This window comes from Hippichthys cyanospilos, chromosome 11 (genome assembly GCF_059441005.1).
Source record: "Hippichthys cyanospilos isolate Australia breed blue-spotted pipefish chromosome 11, RoL_Hcya_1.0, whole genome shotgun sequence".
Lineage (NCBI taxonomy): Eukaryota > Metazoa > Chordata > Actinopteri > Syngnathiformes > Syngnathidae > Hippichthys > Hippichthys cyanospilos.
Window position 1 is genome coordinate 14,152,255 of NC_142379.1, and position 19,354 is coordinate 14,171,608.

The window sequence follows — 19,354 nt, forward strand, 5'->3', positions numbered from 1 at the left end:
CTTTAGTGTAGCTCCATCTAAATGATGCTATGACTGAAGCTTCTATTCTATGTGCCTTATAATGAGTTACGCCTTATATATGAAGACATTTTTAAAATAGGCCATTCCAAAGAATATGCTACGTTCCCTGATGATGGAGGTGGATGCCATTTAAATGATTCCACAGGCTTAGGGATTAGTAATATTTGGCAAAGACTGCGAGAGACAGCGGGTTTGTCACGTCCAACACCAGCTAGGTCATTTTATTAAAAAAAAAATGAGAGGGTAGAATCTCTGAAAAAACACTGTTCACTGTGATTCGCCATTAATTACACTAATTTTAAGCCGAATGCAGTGGAGGATGTCTAAAGTATGAGCATGACATAAGTAGGATAATCCATAAAAAAGAGTGCTTAAAAACACTGATTTTTTCGGTAAGACTCTTTTCTCTATGTTTTGGGTTAGAAGCAAGAATATCTCTTTACATGGCTGTCAAGCAGTAAGAAAACATCTCATAATGATGTTATATATAAATACTAAGAAAGCCTAAAACTTACCTTGTTAACTTGTTTCAAACATATAAATGGGGTCTTGAATTAATTGTGTGAATTTCTCACTTAATGCTCCACCAAATGTACATAAAATAATCTTAGCCCTTTTCTACGTATTTGGATTGACTCCAAACTGCAACATTCACACAAAAGTCTGGGGCAAGATCTTTCTGTAGGTGCTAAATAGAAAATGACTTTTGTGCTTCTCACATCATCCTCTAGAAAATGGGAGGTCACAAGCTGAATATTTTACACAGACATTTTAAGGATAACTCAGACATAATAACCATAAAAATGTTCCCTTTTGCATTTTGTGTATTTTTAAAGCATAATGCCAAGTAAGACAGTTCTGATGTCATTCTGCATGCTACCTATGTTAAATTCTGTTATGTAAGATTAAATGAGACAAAACCCCATTCCCAATGAAAATGGAATGTGTCAAATAGCAACAAAAATTAATAATGGAACCCAATAATTCGCAAAACTTTTCAACCTTCAAAGTACAATGGATATTTCTTTTTATTTATAGAATACTATAATTAAAAAGAATAGTCTTTTGTTCTTTTTTAAATGAAATGTAATCATGCACCATGTAAAAATTAAGTTGCCTTGCCTATCATTTTTAATTCAGTATTATGACCATTTTTAATCTTTAAGAAGATATTAAAATATATGCTTTGTTACAATGGCTTTACTAGAAAAAAAATAAAACAAAAAATAGTTAAAAAAAATCCTTCACAGCCAGTATTGAGGCTTCAATGAATTGAAACATATTCAATTGGGCATAACACCAGTTGAACATTTGTGAATTGATTGTAGCCTGAATATTTACTATGATGTGTAACTTCAACACTTTTAAATTGAACTCCTGTATGCCCTTTTTCAGCGAACTTTGAATGACTTTGTAAGCAAATGATCAAAGCGATTAGGAGCAACGAATCTCAATGTACAATTGCAAGGACCTTCAGGATTTCATCTTCTACTCCCCGTAATTTAATCTCCAGATTAAACAAATGGATTGTTAGGAGTGCAACGTTCAAAATCCAGAATCCGATGGTATGGGGTCGTGTTAGCGTCCATGGCATCTGGAACCTGTCACATCACATTTTCCAGTGTGACGTCACAGTAAAAGAAAAATAACTTGCAAATCATTGTATTTTGTTTTAATTTATGATTAAAACAACGTTACTCAAATCATTTTACGTTGGTTTAATATATTATTAACACAATGTAACAACATTGCCCTTCGCATTTTGGAATGGGAGACATGTACGTATGCAAATATGCAATGCAGGCTCCATCTGATCTCTTCTGTCAACTTTCTGAATGTGCTTTGTAGAATATATAAAGCAGCAGTTTGTGTGGATGCATCTCCTTCTCTGCTCTGCATACTCTCAATATGAAGTGACAGCTCCCTCTTAGGCATTTCAATATGACTAAAGTGACCACAAATGCAGAAACTCACAGACAAATAGAGCTTGTAATACAATAGATCAGTGGGCAAAGTCGACTTCAATTATTCATCTCCAGTTCTCAAATACCTTGAAGTCATGTATTCGGATGTTTAAAAAGTTGAACTTCTAGAACGAGGGAGTTTGTCATTGTCATAATCTGTTCATTTTTCTTTTTTAGTTCTGTTTAAAACAAAACAATATTAACTCATTAACATGTTCTATTGATATAATAAGATGTCGTTTGTTTCAAGCTCCGTCAATAAGAAACTTTTTGATTTCTCTATCTCTCTCTTTTTCTTTTTTTTTTCTTGGCTGGAAAAAACAAACAAACAAAAAACTTTCCAATAAATGTTGCTAGTAAAGGCTGAAGAAACGTTTGAAGAAACATCTATCTAGAGTCTACAAGGTCACTATTTTGGTTAAGTGGTGTAGGCGCTGTTCCTAGAGCACTGCAGCCCTGCATCTTTTTGTCTCTCTCCTACGTCACACCTAATTCAAATAATCAGCTCATGATCAAGCTCTGCAGAAGCCTGATAACGATCCTGATTTTTTGGATCAAATGTGTTATAGAAGTGAGACATCCAATACATGCAAGATAACGGCTCTCTAGGACTGCAGTTGCCTACCTCTACCCTAAAAAATGCACTGGATTCAAGTTGATCTTACTGTTGTGAACAACATAATGAAGAAGTGCTAAGATTTTGGTAGAAATGCCATATTCCACTGTTGCATGCTTTCAAAATATAATCCACGTGTGATCTGAGGTTGATACCAAGGCAGCAGACCCATATATATATATATATATATATATATATATATATATATATATATATATATATATATATATATATATATATATATATATATGCCCTTGTGCCATAGACATTTTGTTGCTCATCGGCCGCCAACACAAATTTATTCAAACCACATTTAATTGCAGTGATTTTCTCAAAATCTCATGTAATATCCTTCTCCCTCCCAGAAAGGATTAGTATTAAAGTTATCACATTTTATAGTCATGGCCTGATGTTGTTATTTATTTATTTACTTTTAAACATCCCTAAACTGTATTTGTAAGAAGAGTTCTGTAATGACCATTAATCCTGAATTAATGTTTCCCACTCCAGCCACAATGCATGAAACATTGGTTTCTTGTCAGTCCCAAAGCAATTTTCTTCAGGGAGAGTTTAGGAAACAGTCACAGGAGTACAATATTGTCAACATTGTGTCCATGAATTATTCATAGAAATGAAGGGCAGTAATATCACCAAACTTTGCCGGCTTATTCTTAATCATTTTCTCCGTAGAAATTTTCAGAAATGATGTCCAAACGCATCACTGTAGGCTTAGAACGGGCTTGAGAACTTGGCTGAGATAGCTTTTGTTTTTCGTTCTCCGTTCCCAAGGAAGCGTCTTACTCTTTAGCTACCTTGAGGATTTGTCAGAATTATTCATATTCATTTGGAGGACATTAAGGGTAGCTTTTCATCAGATCTGATTCCAGAGAACCAAACACACCATCAAAGCATTATTTTTATATCAATCTGGCAAACACATTTATTTTAATAAAATGCAAGGATGCATACAAATTAAATCATTGATCAGCATCACACATATAAGATAAGGGCCATTCGTGTTTCATTTGTAAATGATCTACAGCTCATCAGACAACAATTTAAATACAGAGCTAAAAATGAAATTACTTTACAACAGAGTACTGGTTAATGTGACACAAAAAAGTCTAAAAGAAAGTATAAAAGGTGAAATTAGCAGTGAGGTATTGAAGGTATGTTTTCTGGTGTTTTTATTCTATGACGAATAAAATTCTGGACAGCACCGAATCATTGCTAGGGCCTTATTGGACATAATCTGGAAAGGAAACGAGAATTTGTATCGCCGCCCTAGTGCCATACTGACATTTTGTTGCTCATCGGCCGCCAACACAAATTTATTTAGGTGAGCGGTAATTGAAGATCGCCTCATGTTGTTAAATTATGGCTAATATCAGACTGTGAAAGGTCCCGCTATTCTCCAACCGTGCTTAAGTAAGCAATCCTTTACTGGCATGTGCCGGAACAATGACGCTATATCTACATAGCCGTGCTGTCAAACAAAAATAGGGATCATCAGCCAACTAATTAAGCTTGTTTTAAATTTATTTGTACAATCCCACCCATTATTTTGCCAACAATCCACAACAACTAGTTAATGCCATAATTGATTAGTGGTCGGTTAATTCTATAACAAAACACGGATGATCCCTAATATTTGGCAGTTCTGGTAAAATAATTAAGGCTTATTTCTTCGTGTCCTTTAAATGGTATTTGGGGACTTTCACAATTCACAGTTCCCAATATTTTTCTTTCTTTCAATAGCACTCTTGAGAACATAGCTGCACTGATAGGCTTACCACACGTCAGTAGGAGTAAAGCTCTATAAGCATCTTTTGTATGCTTTGTTTGAAGGAGAAAAAGGTCCCACTGCCTGGCAGTTAGGATGTTGTATTAAAAAAAAAGGCAAATTGTAAGAATGTCTTGTTTTGTGCTGTTTTCACTGAAGAGCTTTAAAAATATATCAGAGTTGGTACTCTAAATTGCTCCCGGGAACCTGTGCAAGCTTGGTAATACAGCAGTGGTTTAAAACAACAAACACTTCATGCAGCATCTGTGAATGTTAAACATTTAATCTACTGCATATTTAAAATAGCGAACCAAAAATGCACCAAAACAAAATAAAGTATCATAAAAGAATCCGATATTAAAAAAAAAAGAAATATATATAATTGCAATCATTGTCTTGACAAATGATCCTACTTTCATTCATTTAAAAAAAATGGCTGTGGCCGAAAGATTTTCATCCAAGGTTCCGAACAATCATCGAGTTCATCATCAGCCCACTGGAAGATCGATTGGGTCTTCACAATGTAAAGAAATGAATGGTTCTGGAAGAAGAACCACTGTTTGATGTATTGCAATTAATATGTTATAATATACTAAGAAGGGATTGCTCATGTCACAGTCTAAATATTTCTCAAAAATGTTCTTGCAGAGACTTGCTAGCTTGCTAACTGAACAATTCATATAAACCTTTTGCAAGGTCAGATACAGATAAAATAGGACAGCAAATGAATATCTTCTGGACAATGGAGTTTTATGGGTGACATTGACAGAATGGTGTTAAGAGGTTTTGTCTCAACTCAGAAATGTGAAACAATGAAAAAATATGACATGTTTTAAAGACATTCAATGTCTCCTGGAGACGGTGTAAAATGTCTTTAAACCCCAAAACACTAGTCTTGGTTCGTCCTGTATTTTCTGATCCAATTCCTTAGTGAAAAAACAGATTTTGGTTTTATTTCAAGTTTTGTGTCTTGCCATCTCATCTGACAGGCTTCATCAGCCCATGTCCTAAGGAGCCTGTTGTGTTGCATGAACTACATAATGAAGTCTGATTGGAAGAGATATAAAAGGCCCTATTTTAAATATGTGTCAGGGTGGAGTTTTCAATGTTTTGGTAATTTGCCAGACTTTACGTATGCCAGAAGTGGATGTAATGGGGTATTTGCAAAGCTGTGCGCCATGGTGGAATAGAACCAGTCGCGTTCCAGTCAATCCTGGCTTTATCCCTCATTTGTATGAGGAATCTGGGCGTGGGAAGCACGCGGCAAGTTTGACTTTGTGCAAAAAGGTAGACTTGCTGGTCAGCGCATGATGCCATAGCCTAAGTTGACACTCTTTGTGGATGATGACTGTGCATTTGACATTTACATTCTTTGAAGACTGCCTTGCAAACACAAGCATGCGACCATGGCCCCACCCAATAGTTGTGTTGTGCCGAATAGAAAATATTTCTGAGGTTAATCAACTATTTATGCATATTGGTTTTGTTTTTTTCGGTCGATTGCCAAGCAGACCTTCCAACATAAGGATGAAAAAGTCAAATGCGACTCCTGAGCCACGGGTCGCTGACCCTCACAAACTTGCTTGACCATTAGTCCCACGGGCCAAAGACACACATTTAATTGTCCAGTCACACACTCTTGGCCGTGTGAACTATTGGAAAAGAAGCAGTGTTCCTCAATAGAAAACCAGTGGGTAAAATATGACAAACACTGAGGACATTCCTCATATCGACAATATGGAGACAGCTTTATTTCACAGTTGAATCACTATTCTGTATTATAAATCAACTACGGGGGAAAAAGAAAAACAAACAAATGGCTGGTGATGCTGGATAGAAGAGGAGGATCCAGGACTGCAAACTAAACACTAAACAAAACAAATGAACCTGCAAATTCAAGCTCATTTAAAAATCAATCAGAGCATCACCTCAGCGACTCCCCTTGACACTTCGCTTCATCTCTCTTTTGGTTCTCAATTCACCGCTGCTGCCTCAGCCTCAAATGATTGGAACTTCTGAGCCACAACAGCAAGTCAGTGAAATGGAGGGATAAGAACTGCACTGAATAAGCAAATGTACACACATTTTTCTTCAATTCCATTTTTCATTGAGCACATAAGAATGCCATTGAATTCAATGTGGCGATACAGGCGAGAAATACAGCCAGGATGACGAGCTTCTGGGTGGAGCCAAAAACTCACAGATCCACTACTCACTCACTCTCAGTTACATGTTGCACTTTGGTAGGGAGTGCAGGGTAATGATGGTTTGTATCAATACACTGTGAAGCATTCACTGATGATGATTGTGGTCGGCAGTGGAATTCTTCATTATTGTGGGATGTTCTTCAATAACAAAATAATAATGTTGCAACCTCCAATTTGTCCCATCCTCAATTTCCATAGTGTGTGAGTCACATGACATCTAATGCCCTTCTTAGGCAACCCACTCTCTTTGTCCAAAATCAGGTTTGCGACCACAGCGGATTAGGAAGCTCGACGGGGATCAAAGCTATCTATTTACCTGTCTGTGATAAATGTATGTTCAAGTATGCTCAAACCGTGCATTAATACATCTATTAGTAACTTGCCAAATTTAAAGCTAACAAAGATGATGCTTAAAACCACAGTGTTTAATATTTAGACAGTTGTTATTTTAAAACCCCATTCTAAATTTTATCCATCTACCCATCCATTTTCCATAGACCGCTTATCCTCATTATATATATATATATATATATATATATATATATATATATACACACACACACACATTCATCAAATCAAGTATGTCACCCCTTGGTGCTTTGCTTTCGATAAAGAGTGAAATACTGGATGCCAGATCTAGGTCAAGTGGATTCTATACTCAAGGTGCACCTCGTTCATGCTCAACAAACATTTCTTATAAACAGAAAAGTCACAATACTAAGAAATATGGATGAATTCTTGTGTTACAGTCTGTGTTGGGTGATGGACTCTAAAATAGGTTAATTGTTGAGGAAAACTGTTACAGTTTTTTTTTTGGCTTTCAAGCAAGTCAAACTAAGCTTCTATTACAGTTCGACCTGATGTCAGGCCAGACAAAGTATCACACCAACATTGAGGTGATTACTGTAAATATGCATGCCACATAACAGCAATGTTGACTTGGAATAAATGACTGAAATTCATGTTAGCAACATGACAGAAGTCCACTATATGAAACATTTAAATGGGTACTTCGAGTTTTTAGCTGTTTTCAGCAGTGGAAAATACATATTTTATGTGGAATGAATATGAAGTTTTATTTTCATGTACAATTAATGCCATTAAAAACTCATTTAGTCACTTGCTGTAGACTGAAAATGACCGCATGTTTAGAGCTCAGGTGTGTAGTGGGGATTGGGAAATTCAGAAAAATGTTAAGGATTTTTCTAAAAGGCTAAAGGGCTTTACCCAGTGCAAGTACCACCTCCAGCCCACAGCAGTTTATGTATGAAGGGTAAGCATTTTATTTTACATTAGATGTTATTCATTGCGCCCTCTCTCATACCGTACTTGTCACTCAGAGTACAATACGCCACCTTATGGCAAAAAAAACTCTTTAATGATAACTAGACCTACAATTATGTTTAAAACATACTGTTAGTCGACAAATATGCATTTACTTGTAAGCTTTTAAAATGTATTATAATTTGATGTATTAATTTTTGATGAAAAATGGTCTAAATCTTACACATTGTCACTTTAAAGATTAGAATTGTTTTATTCAATAACATTCAAGGAAGATTGCATCAGCCAGCCATATAAAGTCAAGTTTTGAAAACAGATGTGCATTTTTATATCAGCGGTATTCTTACTTAAATAATTTATGGTGATAGGACAAGCTAGAGGTCAGAGGTCAGTCGGCTGCTAGCAGCCATTGCTTGAGAGACAGCTAACAACAGTTCCTGTTATATCCGGTTATTATGGCAGTATTGTAAATAAAAGAAGCAAGCAGACTGAACCAACGTCCAAGTCCATCCTTGTTCACACAGGAACATTACAGTAGCTTTCAAGAAGAAAGTGTATTGCACATTGAAAATCATAAGGCTGCAACAAGGTTTGGGCTAACAAGCTAACCGTCCTCTCACATTGGTAGAGTGGAGCCAGTTGCTGACCAAACAGGACAACGATCAGGTGTAATCAGCATTGTTGATCATCATATCTTGCTGCCAAATTATTGGTGCTTCCTATACTTGGTAACATAAGGAATACCACAATTTGACCCTAAAATTAAGGATGTATACTATGTATGGGTCCGTCCTTTATTTGGGGAATTATGGGTTAGCTTATGAAAGCAATATTTGCAGCAGTAGCTTCTCAGACACATGCACGCATGCATACCATAATTAGAAAATACGATGACACTGAACTATTTTCTAATCGGATCTCCAGGATTCATGTAGATCACATAAATTTTTTCCAAAATGCCATCTTTTACCAAAAAGTTTGTGATTTTCATGCCTGTCAATGTTTAACGTTGTTACACCTTACCGATGAGCTTCAGCCAAATTAGCTAAGATTCAACCTCTCGCCTTCCACCAGGAAATCATGTGCATTGTGATTGACAAAACATCATGCATATTCAATTAACACTTCTTGTGGCACCTGCAAAAAACAAACAAAAAAACAAACAAACAAAAAAACAAAACAAAACAAAGGTCCCTACATATTCCAGCCCTCAGGACAGCTTTATTGTGATGAGCTGAGTAGCTATAGCAACAATGCATGCAACTGCGTGCATATGACATTTTCATGTGTCAAAGTGTTCACACTGGTTTTATTTTCCTTCTTAATTGCTTTTCCAAATGATGGAAATCATTAACCCATGGCCTACATGTAGCTGGCCAAGACTAGAGAACTGCCCGCATCCTGAAAGCGGCTGCAGCACGATGGCCAAGACAAATTCCACTCAAAACAGGTCTGTGTGTGCATGCGCCCAGGATAATATCCAAAAAGCTGTCTTGGGAAAACAGACTTTATGAGTACTGCCAGCATCAGCACAGAAATTGAATGGGTGCTAGGCTCAGCCTGTCAGTACTCCGACCATATGCCGCACGCTTGTTGCTGGTCTCAGAATGAAGCCTCTTCTGGATAATGCACAAGAAACCCTGCATGCAGTTTGTTGAAGACAGGCTGACTGGAATCATGTGAAATGATTGGATGATGAGAGTAAGGAACTTATTTGGTTCGGATGGTGTCGAGCATTTGCGACAGTCACCATGAAAACAACCCCAAATACACTTTCATGATGAGTAGTATCTTGGTAAAAATTCATTCTTTGGGAACAAGTTGGACATTTTCCATTCGTAGTGCAGTTACTTTTAGGACTATTATACATTCAGGTGTTATTTATTCAATATTATTCCATGAAAAGTAAAATATAAAAATATATTTCCCAAAGCTGGCTCATACAATCAAATCATTTTCTACAGTAAAGTAGTGCCAGTGTGAACTGTGACAGAACATTCCATTAGGTTTGCTTGCTTTAAGGCAGTACTTCTCAAATAGTGAGAGCGAGGTGATACCAGTGGACTTTGATGCACTTGGTTATTTTTTTGTTTGTTTTTTTGTTTTAGACTAAGCTATAACCCATAAAGTTGAAAGTTGATTTACATTGCTATATTCCTTTGTTAAGGGTAAAAAGGATATAGGTTTAGGAATACTTAAACAATTGTATACATAAAAACCATATTTATAGTCAGCACGTCGAGTGGGGGGTGGTCGCAAAAAAAAAATCTCTTTCGTAGGGGGGCTTGGAAAATAGAATTGAGAAGCGCTGCTTCAAGGATACAGATGTCTATTCCTCCAAGAGACTATTAAAATCAAATGTAGCACACATCTGGAAAGAATGAGCCATTTTTGTCAGACCTTCCCACCATTGCCGCATATATTTTAAGGACATTCCTCCACTTCTCTTTTGAGCTATCCACTTCCTCGACCAGGCTCTGAAGTGCCCGTGGAAACTACAAATCTTGTTTTGTGTAAATATATCTGAGTGTGTGCAGGGGCTCCGGGGTGGCAAAATGTTCAGCAGATTGCTAATGGACCATGTTACAGTGTCTCGTTGAGCAAACAACAGATGGGGACATCTGGGCTCAAGATTTCAGTTATTACATCTTTTATAAAATTCTTCTCTCTCTCTCTCTCTCTGCTTTCATCCTCTTTTCCACTTCTATAATACAGTGTGGCCGTTGTGAAAATTCACATCTGGTATCTTGGAGTACAAGGATATGGCCTTTACCACATCTCTTTACGGTCCACGTGGCTAAATTTCAAGAAGAATGTAGCAATCCCCAATGCGCACTCACATCCACAAAAAAAAAATAAAAAAAATCTGTGTTTAAATACGATGAATATGAAACCTGACATCGACATTTCAGGTTTGGTTAACAGGCATATTTACAGTACATCAGGACATAACAGTAAAAATTGAAAGCAGCACCTTTTGTGTAAAATAACATAAGTATTGCAGCATTAGGTTGTCCAATCACAAATATTTTACAAAGAAGTAAATGTAAATGCTCAGTTTTGAAATTGTGTTGACATTGATGCTACATTTACTTGCGTTATTGAAAATTGGAGTAGCAGGTATATGTTGTTACCATATTGTTTAGGTAACAAGAGAAGACACACATTTCTCATTTGCAAGAAGATTTGAATGTCAGGATGGAGTTTGTCTTTTAAAAAGAAAAACGTCAACAAGGTTCAACAAACAAGCTTTAGTTGGATTGTCAATCTTTACCAAAGAGATGGAAATGCTAAAGCTTGGAGAAAGAAAATATCATTTCATAATTCCAAATTCATATGTGAAACCCATCGCATGCTCTTCCCTTGAAATCACAGTAAACCATTTCAGAAGAAGAATAAAGGAATCAGCCTCACAATGGTCAATACAATAGAGAGGAATGTAGGTTTTATCAATTGTTATTCTACAGTCATATGTTAAAGGAGTCATATGTTATAGGATTTAAACCACATTAAAACATTTCAAGATTAAAATGACTTTTCTTAATAATTGATTTATGTTCATTTCTCTCAAGAGTGATACAAACTATTCTCAGTCTTAACATAAAAAAACCCTATTGATGTCACAGTTAATTGCCTACAATAACTTGCATGTAGCCTTATCACTCAACATGCAGCAAATAATTAATTCAATCAGTTTGCTATCAAAGTGGTTTACATATTTGATATTTTGGCTTTAGGAGTACAGGCGAGGCCCTGGAGAGATTCAGACATGACAAGCCCCAGCTCCACATGGCTGCATTTAATTAGGAAGGGAACTAGATAGGATGTGGGGGTGGTGCTTATGTTAACTGATTTCCCTGTTTAATCAAGGCTAATCTGCAGTCATTTCCACATCACAATTCAAGGTTAATAATTCCAGAAAGCGTAGCGGATCAACTGGGCATTCCATGACAGTAACTCTCAGCTACTATAATGAAGGGAATAACATTTTTAAAGAAATAATCACAAAATGTAATTCTTCAGACAAATCGATTGCTCTTCTAACCCCTTTAGAACACCCAGGTTTTGAGTTAGCATAGGGTGCATGCAGTTTCTTATAAACAGCAGTCTATTGAATGTGTGCCTTTTTGTTTGTGTCTGGGTTTTATCCGCGGTATGTGTGTTCCTTTTAGTGATGGCTTCAGGACTGAAATGAATACATCTTTTTCTTTCTTTCTGGATTATAGGTCATAGGTAGGTCACCACACTTTAAACAGAAAAAAAAACAACAACAAAAAAAACACTTGTCTGCTGTGAGATAAAAGAATGCATTCTGCTTCTCTTTTAAACTGCACATGGATTTTTACCAGGGTCAATAAAATATAAAGTGTACATAAATGTGCAGGGGAAAAATAATACATATTTTATAACAGTGGGTTGTATGAAGTCTTGCATGTAAAAATCAAGACAGTGGCATAAAGCAAGGAAAAAAAAACAAGCATAAGGCAATTTTGTTTTTGCTAGTACTGGATACTGTGTTAGTTCATATAATGCTGTATACAATCCTGTGCCTCTTTTTTCCTTGCTGCCCTCTAAACATGTTACATTTGACTGTATGCACGTCTCCTTATCAGTGGCAAAATGGATCTGGTGGAAAGTAACTCCGCCTCAAAGGATGGTTGCTGTTTGTTTCTTTTAAAGAACACTTTATTTTCCACTGCAAAGTAGTATTGAGTAATAGAGGAGAAATGTGACGTGAACCCAATATCATTATGCTAATATATTTTGGTTTTAGAATGAATCGTGGATAATAGTTTTTGTCTTACGTTATAAATTGCAGAGAGAGAGAACTTCATAAAGAACAAAGGACAACAATTACACAAAATTACACATTATAGGAGGAGTATAAATACAGTATGTGGCCTACATAAGGGCTAGGATCTTCACAATGTTGTTGGGATTGTTTTGTTTCATTTTATTTATTTATGCATGTCATTACTTTTTTAGATTTGAACTGTCTATTTCTAAATGAGGCAGAGTGTGATATGATTCTCATCTGATTTACATGAACAAGAGAGAGAGACAGACAAACAGAGAGAGAGAGAGAGAGAGAGAGAGAGAGAGAGAGAGAGAGAGAGAGAGAGAGAGAGAGAGAGAGAGAAGGAGAGAGCATGAACTAGCATTGCTGATTGGTGGCAATCTGCGGGATTATAACAGGGTACAGTTGGGATTGTTGGGATTATTACAGGGAACAATGGCAGGTTAAATGAGCCAGAACATTTGTTGGCACATCTTATGTAACACTGCCCATTTGCAGATGCAAGAATTGTCTCTTACTATTCCTGTAGATGGCAACAAACACAGTCATTACGGGCATTAATCCACAGGGAGAAAAGGATGGATAGGGGGGCAGATGAGACTGTTAGTGAAGGTAGCAAATGCACGTCAGAAATGCTCGCCAATTATTCTCAAGACATTCTTAAATTCCTAAAATGTTTCAATGCACTCTAAAAAAATATATGTATATACTTGGTTAGAAGGTTAAAAGATTGGCTAGACCACTCAAGTTAATTATGAGACTAGGTGGCTAACTCCATCCTGCGATGATGATTTTGTGAAGCATTGCAAAATGAGTCATTAGTTCTGCCCATAATAAAAACACAAAAATTCTTACTTTTGCAAGCAAAAGCCAGATAAGCACTCGTGAGGGTCTTCAGTGCCTTCTCAGAAGGCCTAAACATCATCAAATCATTATAAAATATTGCATAATGTTATTAACAACATTATTTTTTCTTTATTTAAAAGTGTCTGAGTTGCTTTGTGACCTACAGTCATTTGTGGAATACGTATTTATTTATTTTGTCCAATGAGATATCACCTTCCTTGTGTTGCCATTGCAGCATCAAATTCAGAAGGGCTTTCAGACTCAGGTTTGCAGGCCCCATACAATTGAAACAACACAAGACATATTTAGTTTTTTAAGAATTTGAAACGATCAGATTTCAGTTTATAACCTGTGCATCCTCTTTTTGGACAACGCTTGTAGCTGGCTTGCCACTTGTGAACCGGGTTAAGGATTTATTCGCCACTTTCACAGTGGAAACAACTAACTATGACGCTAGCAACCATGAATTGAGTTTGTCTACAAATAAGCATCTCTATTTTTTAATATTTTAAGTTTCGAATAACATGTTATTAGATAAAGCGATGGCAAAATATTATACTGTTGTGAAGAGATTTGGAGTCGCAACTGCTGTCACGTCGTGGCATGGCGACGTGAGGAGGTGGAGGGAAAGGGACTCAAAAACGCAGGAGGACGGAGAGGGTGTGCTCAAACAAAAATGCTCATTTCATAATAAAACAAGGCAGGAAAAGCAGAAGACAAAAACTAGACAAAGTAGCAAAATAAATGAGGAACGGAATAACTCACGAGACTTAATTCGGACGACGGGGAGGAGTGGAGGGCGAGTACAGCGGGACAGGGAACACGAATTGACGATATATACAGGTACAATAATCCGACGACTAACATAGAAAAGGCTGCAACTTAAATACACGAGGCTACTAACAAGACAACGCGAAACAGCTGGGAGAGACAAGAGGCACGGGAAGCTGATTGGGTGACACGCAGGGGCAGGAACGCACAGGCGACAGGTGGACAAGATAAAACTAATGGACAGAAAGGTGAGGCAGACGCGGGGAAGAAACGATACAAACTAAATGGCTAAAGAAACAACCCAAAATCTCTACAACAAAACCCATAGCAGAACGTAACTCAGGCAGAACGTGACAACTGCATGTGATTGATGAGTAGAAATTGGATAGAAAGCTATAGGTCTTCATTTATTGTGTAAATTGTTAAAGGTCTATTTCATAATACTCATGTATAACATTTGAGTAAGTGCTAATAAGGATTGTCTTTAAATAGACAGCTCCTGAAGCAACATTCAAGACTTACTGTTAATACCCCTATAATCTTGTTGTGTGTCTTAGCATGTGTAAAGGTGAATTAAACTGTTTTCTGTTGACTGTAAGAAGTAATCGCCACCACTTTGTGTCTCCCTGATCAACTGTCGTGTGCGTTAAATACAGCACCTGTGTATGGGAGCCCAAGTCATTTCACTTATCTACACCAATTGTTTGAAATTCCAGTCACACTTTTCTTACGCTTATCAAACCACAAGGGTGTTTATAAAGAAGCCATCTTTTACCAATAATTCTTTGGTGTTGAGGTGGACAGTAAAATAGCCCTTAATCATTCTACCTGCAACTTTATAAAAAGGATTAAACCCAGTTTCACCAGTGAATTCCTTCAGAAATAGTGGCAAACCAGGGCTACTCACTGATCCACTCGTATTGCCCTAACCCTCTGTTTCATGTCCTGAATAAACCGCTGCGCTTATCTAAATGAGCTGCTCTGGTTTGGTGGTGAAGCACTTCCATTCTAGACGTATCTGCTCGTCAGCACGCAGCCAAGTGTAGAGAAAAGCTGTTGCGAATACTATACATGCATGGGTGCTGAGCACACGGCACAAATCCATCTCTGTCCACAATCCCCGCTTGCTGGGCCTAACACAAATAACATTTTCAGTTGAAGGATAACTTTTAAGCACAACAATGTGTGCATAGTGTTGAGCCCAATTCTACCAACTTAAACTTGTTTACCAGTTCGTCACTGCGCTGTCTTCTTTGGACCCACTAGATCTCAAATTAATCTCTACATTTTCTCTGACCTGAATTCAATCAAAGAAAATACATACAATCTTGCATTCACTCACAGAGAATTACAAGTTTTTTTGGCAAGTTTTCCAAAATGTGCTTCATTCACCCAACTGTTCTCATGGTAATGTTCAAAACTTCCTGTTGAAAGGATTTTTGGACACTCTCCAAACAAGTTTCTCACCTTGTCTTGTAACCAACTTGGCAATGTCCAAGACTTCACTAATAATCACATTGTTTGATATTCACCTGATAATGGTCTTTACATGAACCATGGTTTCTCAAAATGATTATAGAATATGTGAAAATGTTCACATGGTTGATGACTTCTGTTCATTGTGGACCATGGTTGTGGGTCTAAAATGCAACTAAATAATGACGTATATATGGAGATTGTTTGGCATGAATCAATCTTTTGAGACCTCTAAATAGTAGAACAATGTAATAATCCGTCATTGTCACAAATGTTAAAAAAAAAAAAGGAAGCATGTTTTAACATAAGGTCCTATTGTATAGTTTACGGATATGGTATAGTTGTGCGTGTGTGTGTGTTGTGTGTGCATATGTGTATGGATGAAGGCAATGTAGACTACAACTGTGATAAAAGCATCATCAATAGGTAAAATTACTCTATGATTCATGGGTTGTTACACTCACATAGCTGAATTTCTGATGCAATGCTTTCAGGCAAGTATGAAGACTGAACAAAAGCCTGCACACTTCCGAACAACATATTAAATGCACATCCATCTTAAAGCTATAGCACATACTGGCCATTTATAAAAATATCAGTTTTAGATAGTTGGGGAATAGGTGCTATTATTAAAGGATAAACATACAAAAAAACAGTTGGATTGTAGAGTGGAGTTTACCTGTGGTGAGGCATTGAAGTGCAATGTTTAGACCAGTCATGTGGATGATGTATGATCCCCAGTGCGCATAAAAAAAAAAGAAAAAAAAGAGACGGAGACTGTTAGGAGTCATTAATTGTTAGGAGTCATTAAAGTCAGGCAATTAAAAAAAATATACAGTTATTGGTAGTTGAATTACAATGCAGTAATACACACACACACACGCACACAATTTTTTTCTCACATGCAAATTTGCACAAGAAAAAACACCAAAACTTATTAGAACTCAAACTTGAAAAAAAAAGTCTCTATACAATAACATTGCAAAACATGAAAGTGGCTTGTTTTAGAGGCAGATCTTTTTCAAACAGAGAGCATCCAAAACTCATCAAATACCCTATACGACTGGGTCAATGTCAAGGTAGTCTTGGTAGAATAACAACCAGTCATGTGAATATCGGACATCCAGACATCTGCTGATCTGTTTCACTCAGTAGCGAGTGGTCATGACGGGTAGCTGTTTGCTTCTACTAGTGGAAGCAGAGAAGGAAAACATTGCAGTTGGAGTGTGGGATTAGTGAGTGGGTCATGTTGATGTTCTCTGAGCTCAGCAAGGGTGCTTCCTTCCTGATCCATATCCACTGCCTCATTTAGGTCTTTGTAGACTTATTTGGACTCAGGCAGAACCTGTCCATGGATACCAATAATTTTCAAAAGCCTAGTGATTGAATGAGCAGCAAAACCTTATGCATCCTGCCTCAACCATACAGAGTTACAGATTGTATCCACATTTTCAAGCATTTGCAGCCAGTTCTGTATTTTAGTCATCATCATCTGAAATCCCCCATCGGACTGTAAGCTCTGTCGTGTCAACAGACTTCGGTGATGGGGACCGAGTTTGGCATAAGGCTTTACAGTTACAAATGATAGTATCTTTTCTCTTAGATATCAGGTGATTTGATGCAGTGACAGATAGGCTTGCCACACAACCAGGATAACATACAAAGTGATTGCAAAATTGGTCAAACACAAGTAAAATGACCCCCCCCCTAAGTATAACTGTCCTGAAAATTTCATCCTCAACATGGCTCCCACATACCCTGGGGGAGCTGGCCCGATTTTGCAAACTGCAAATCTATTCAACGTGAGGGAATTCTCTGACAGGCAGTAGAGCAGAGGTTGTCCAAAGTCAATCCTAGAGGGCCGGTATCCTGCATGTTTTCCACATTTCTTTCCCTGTCACACCTGATTCAAATTATCAGCTCATCAGCAAGCTCAGCAGAAGCCTGATAACGACGGAAAATATGCAAGATACTGGCCTTTGAGGACTTTCTACAACAGGGGGGGTCCAAATTCTTCAAGTCTTAGTTGCAGGGATTATGCCAACAAGTAACAATTTATTTTATTAATTTATTGATTCAGACTTTTTGTCTTGTACTGCCAAAAAGCTCATGACTATCTCATCTAAAATCTTAGATTCTACTAGACATAACTCAACTCCACTTTCCTGGAGGGGCGGACTGCTCACTTGGAGTCAAGCTATCCAGTGACCACTCATTCTCAGTCATAGCCATATGAAAATTTTGAAGCTAATTGTAATGCCTCCTCTACTGCCTTGTTTTTTTTTTTTTTTTTGTAATCTTAAATGGCATACAGCTGTATTAATCAACACAATAAAGCAACTGGACCCAAGCAAACACCTAAACCACAACGTAGGAAAAAGAGTTTAATAACTAAACATAACACGCGATCCGAACTGAGGAACAAGTGAACGAAAAACAAACTTTACCTCGCCGTAGCCATTTCCTTGCTGTCGCCTGATCCCTCCATCTGAGTTTCCCCTGTCTACCGGTCATTGCCTCCCTTGCTGTGCCCCGTGAGTCTGTTTCAGTTTCAAGTTTCGGTTGTCACTCTGTGTTATTTTTTGTTCCCGTTTTCCCTTGCACTTGTTTATTATGAAATCAACCATTCGTCAAGCCACGGACATCTTTTGGGTCCCTCTCCTTTCACACATCCCCCAGCCATGCTGTGTCATGACAGTTAACAGGTGTGCAGCCGGCGATACCAGCCCCTGGACTTGGACAGACTTGTTTCACAATGATGGGAAAACCCCCACCAGGGGGAGAAAGACAGAACAACACAAAAGCAATGTTCCTTTTCTCAAAAATCAATGGCAAAATATAGCGGCAATAGCTAGAGGAACAAAAAACTGTATATTGTAAATTAGTAGTCTGGCTGCTGTAGTTGAGGGAGTTACTTGTAAATATTTGTATATTTCTTTTTCATTACTATAATTGTTGCACGGGACAAATAAAAAAAAAAATCTAGGAACAAAGCTAAAGCTACAAAAACAAAGCACTAATAATAAATTAAAGATAGAGAAACGTCAAAATGACTTTTTGGGAAGTTCTAATGATATCTGTCAGAAATGTGTCAGGTCAGTAAGTATCTTTTTGTATTCCATCTGCAGAATGTGTTTGATTTTGATTTAGATCGCCTGTGGCATTTTGTTCAAGTGCCTGAATGGGATGACTATTAAATTTCATTCAATATAAAATGCTTCTGTGTTGCAATCTCCAGCCAACTGTTACACAACAGCACAAAACACACACACAAGCAATCACTCTCACTGACAACTTCTATTGGGCATTATTGGAAGAAGAATTTGACGGGGAAAAATCAATAGGCCAGCAACCAACTTGAAATAGCTGTTGATATGCTGCCACATGTCATTTCCCACACATGCGCCATTCTGACATTGGACCAGGGAAAGAAAGAAAATAACAGCAGGATTTGTCTGAGTTAGGGGAGGAAGGATTATTAAGAAGAAAGTGCCAAGCTAAAGGTGACAAAGAAGTGTAAATTTGTCTGTGTACATGTTCGTCTGTGTACAGTGTGTGAAAGCAAGGATAATTTACATCAAGGTGAGT

At 37.3% G+C, this 19,354-nt stretch overlaps 1 protein-coding gene across 4 annotated transcripts in view; it reads right to left on the reverse strand.

Annotated features, from left to right (window-relative positions):
• Positions 1 to 19,354, reverse strand: part of lsamp (limbic system associated membrane protein) — a 368,199-nt gene that overhangs the window by 42,012 nt on the left and 306,833 nt on the right. The window contains exon 1 of one of the 4 annotated variants that reach the window (XM_088427838.1): positions 18,214 to 18,300. The exons of the other annotated variants lie outside the window; for them this stretch is intronic. Coding sequence (XP_088283964.1) covers positions 18,214 to 18,254 — 41 coding nt within the window. The 5' untranslated portion in view covers positions 18,255 to 18,300. Of the gene's footprint in view, positions 1 to 18,213; positions 18,301 to 19,354 lie in introns of those variants that run through there. 4 annotated transcript variants of the gene reach the window in all.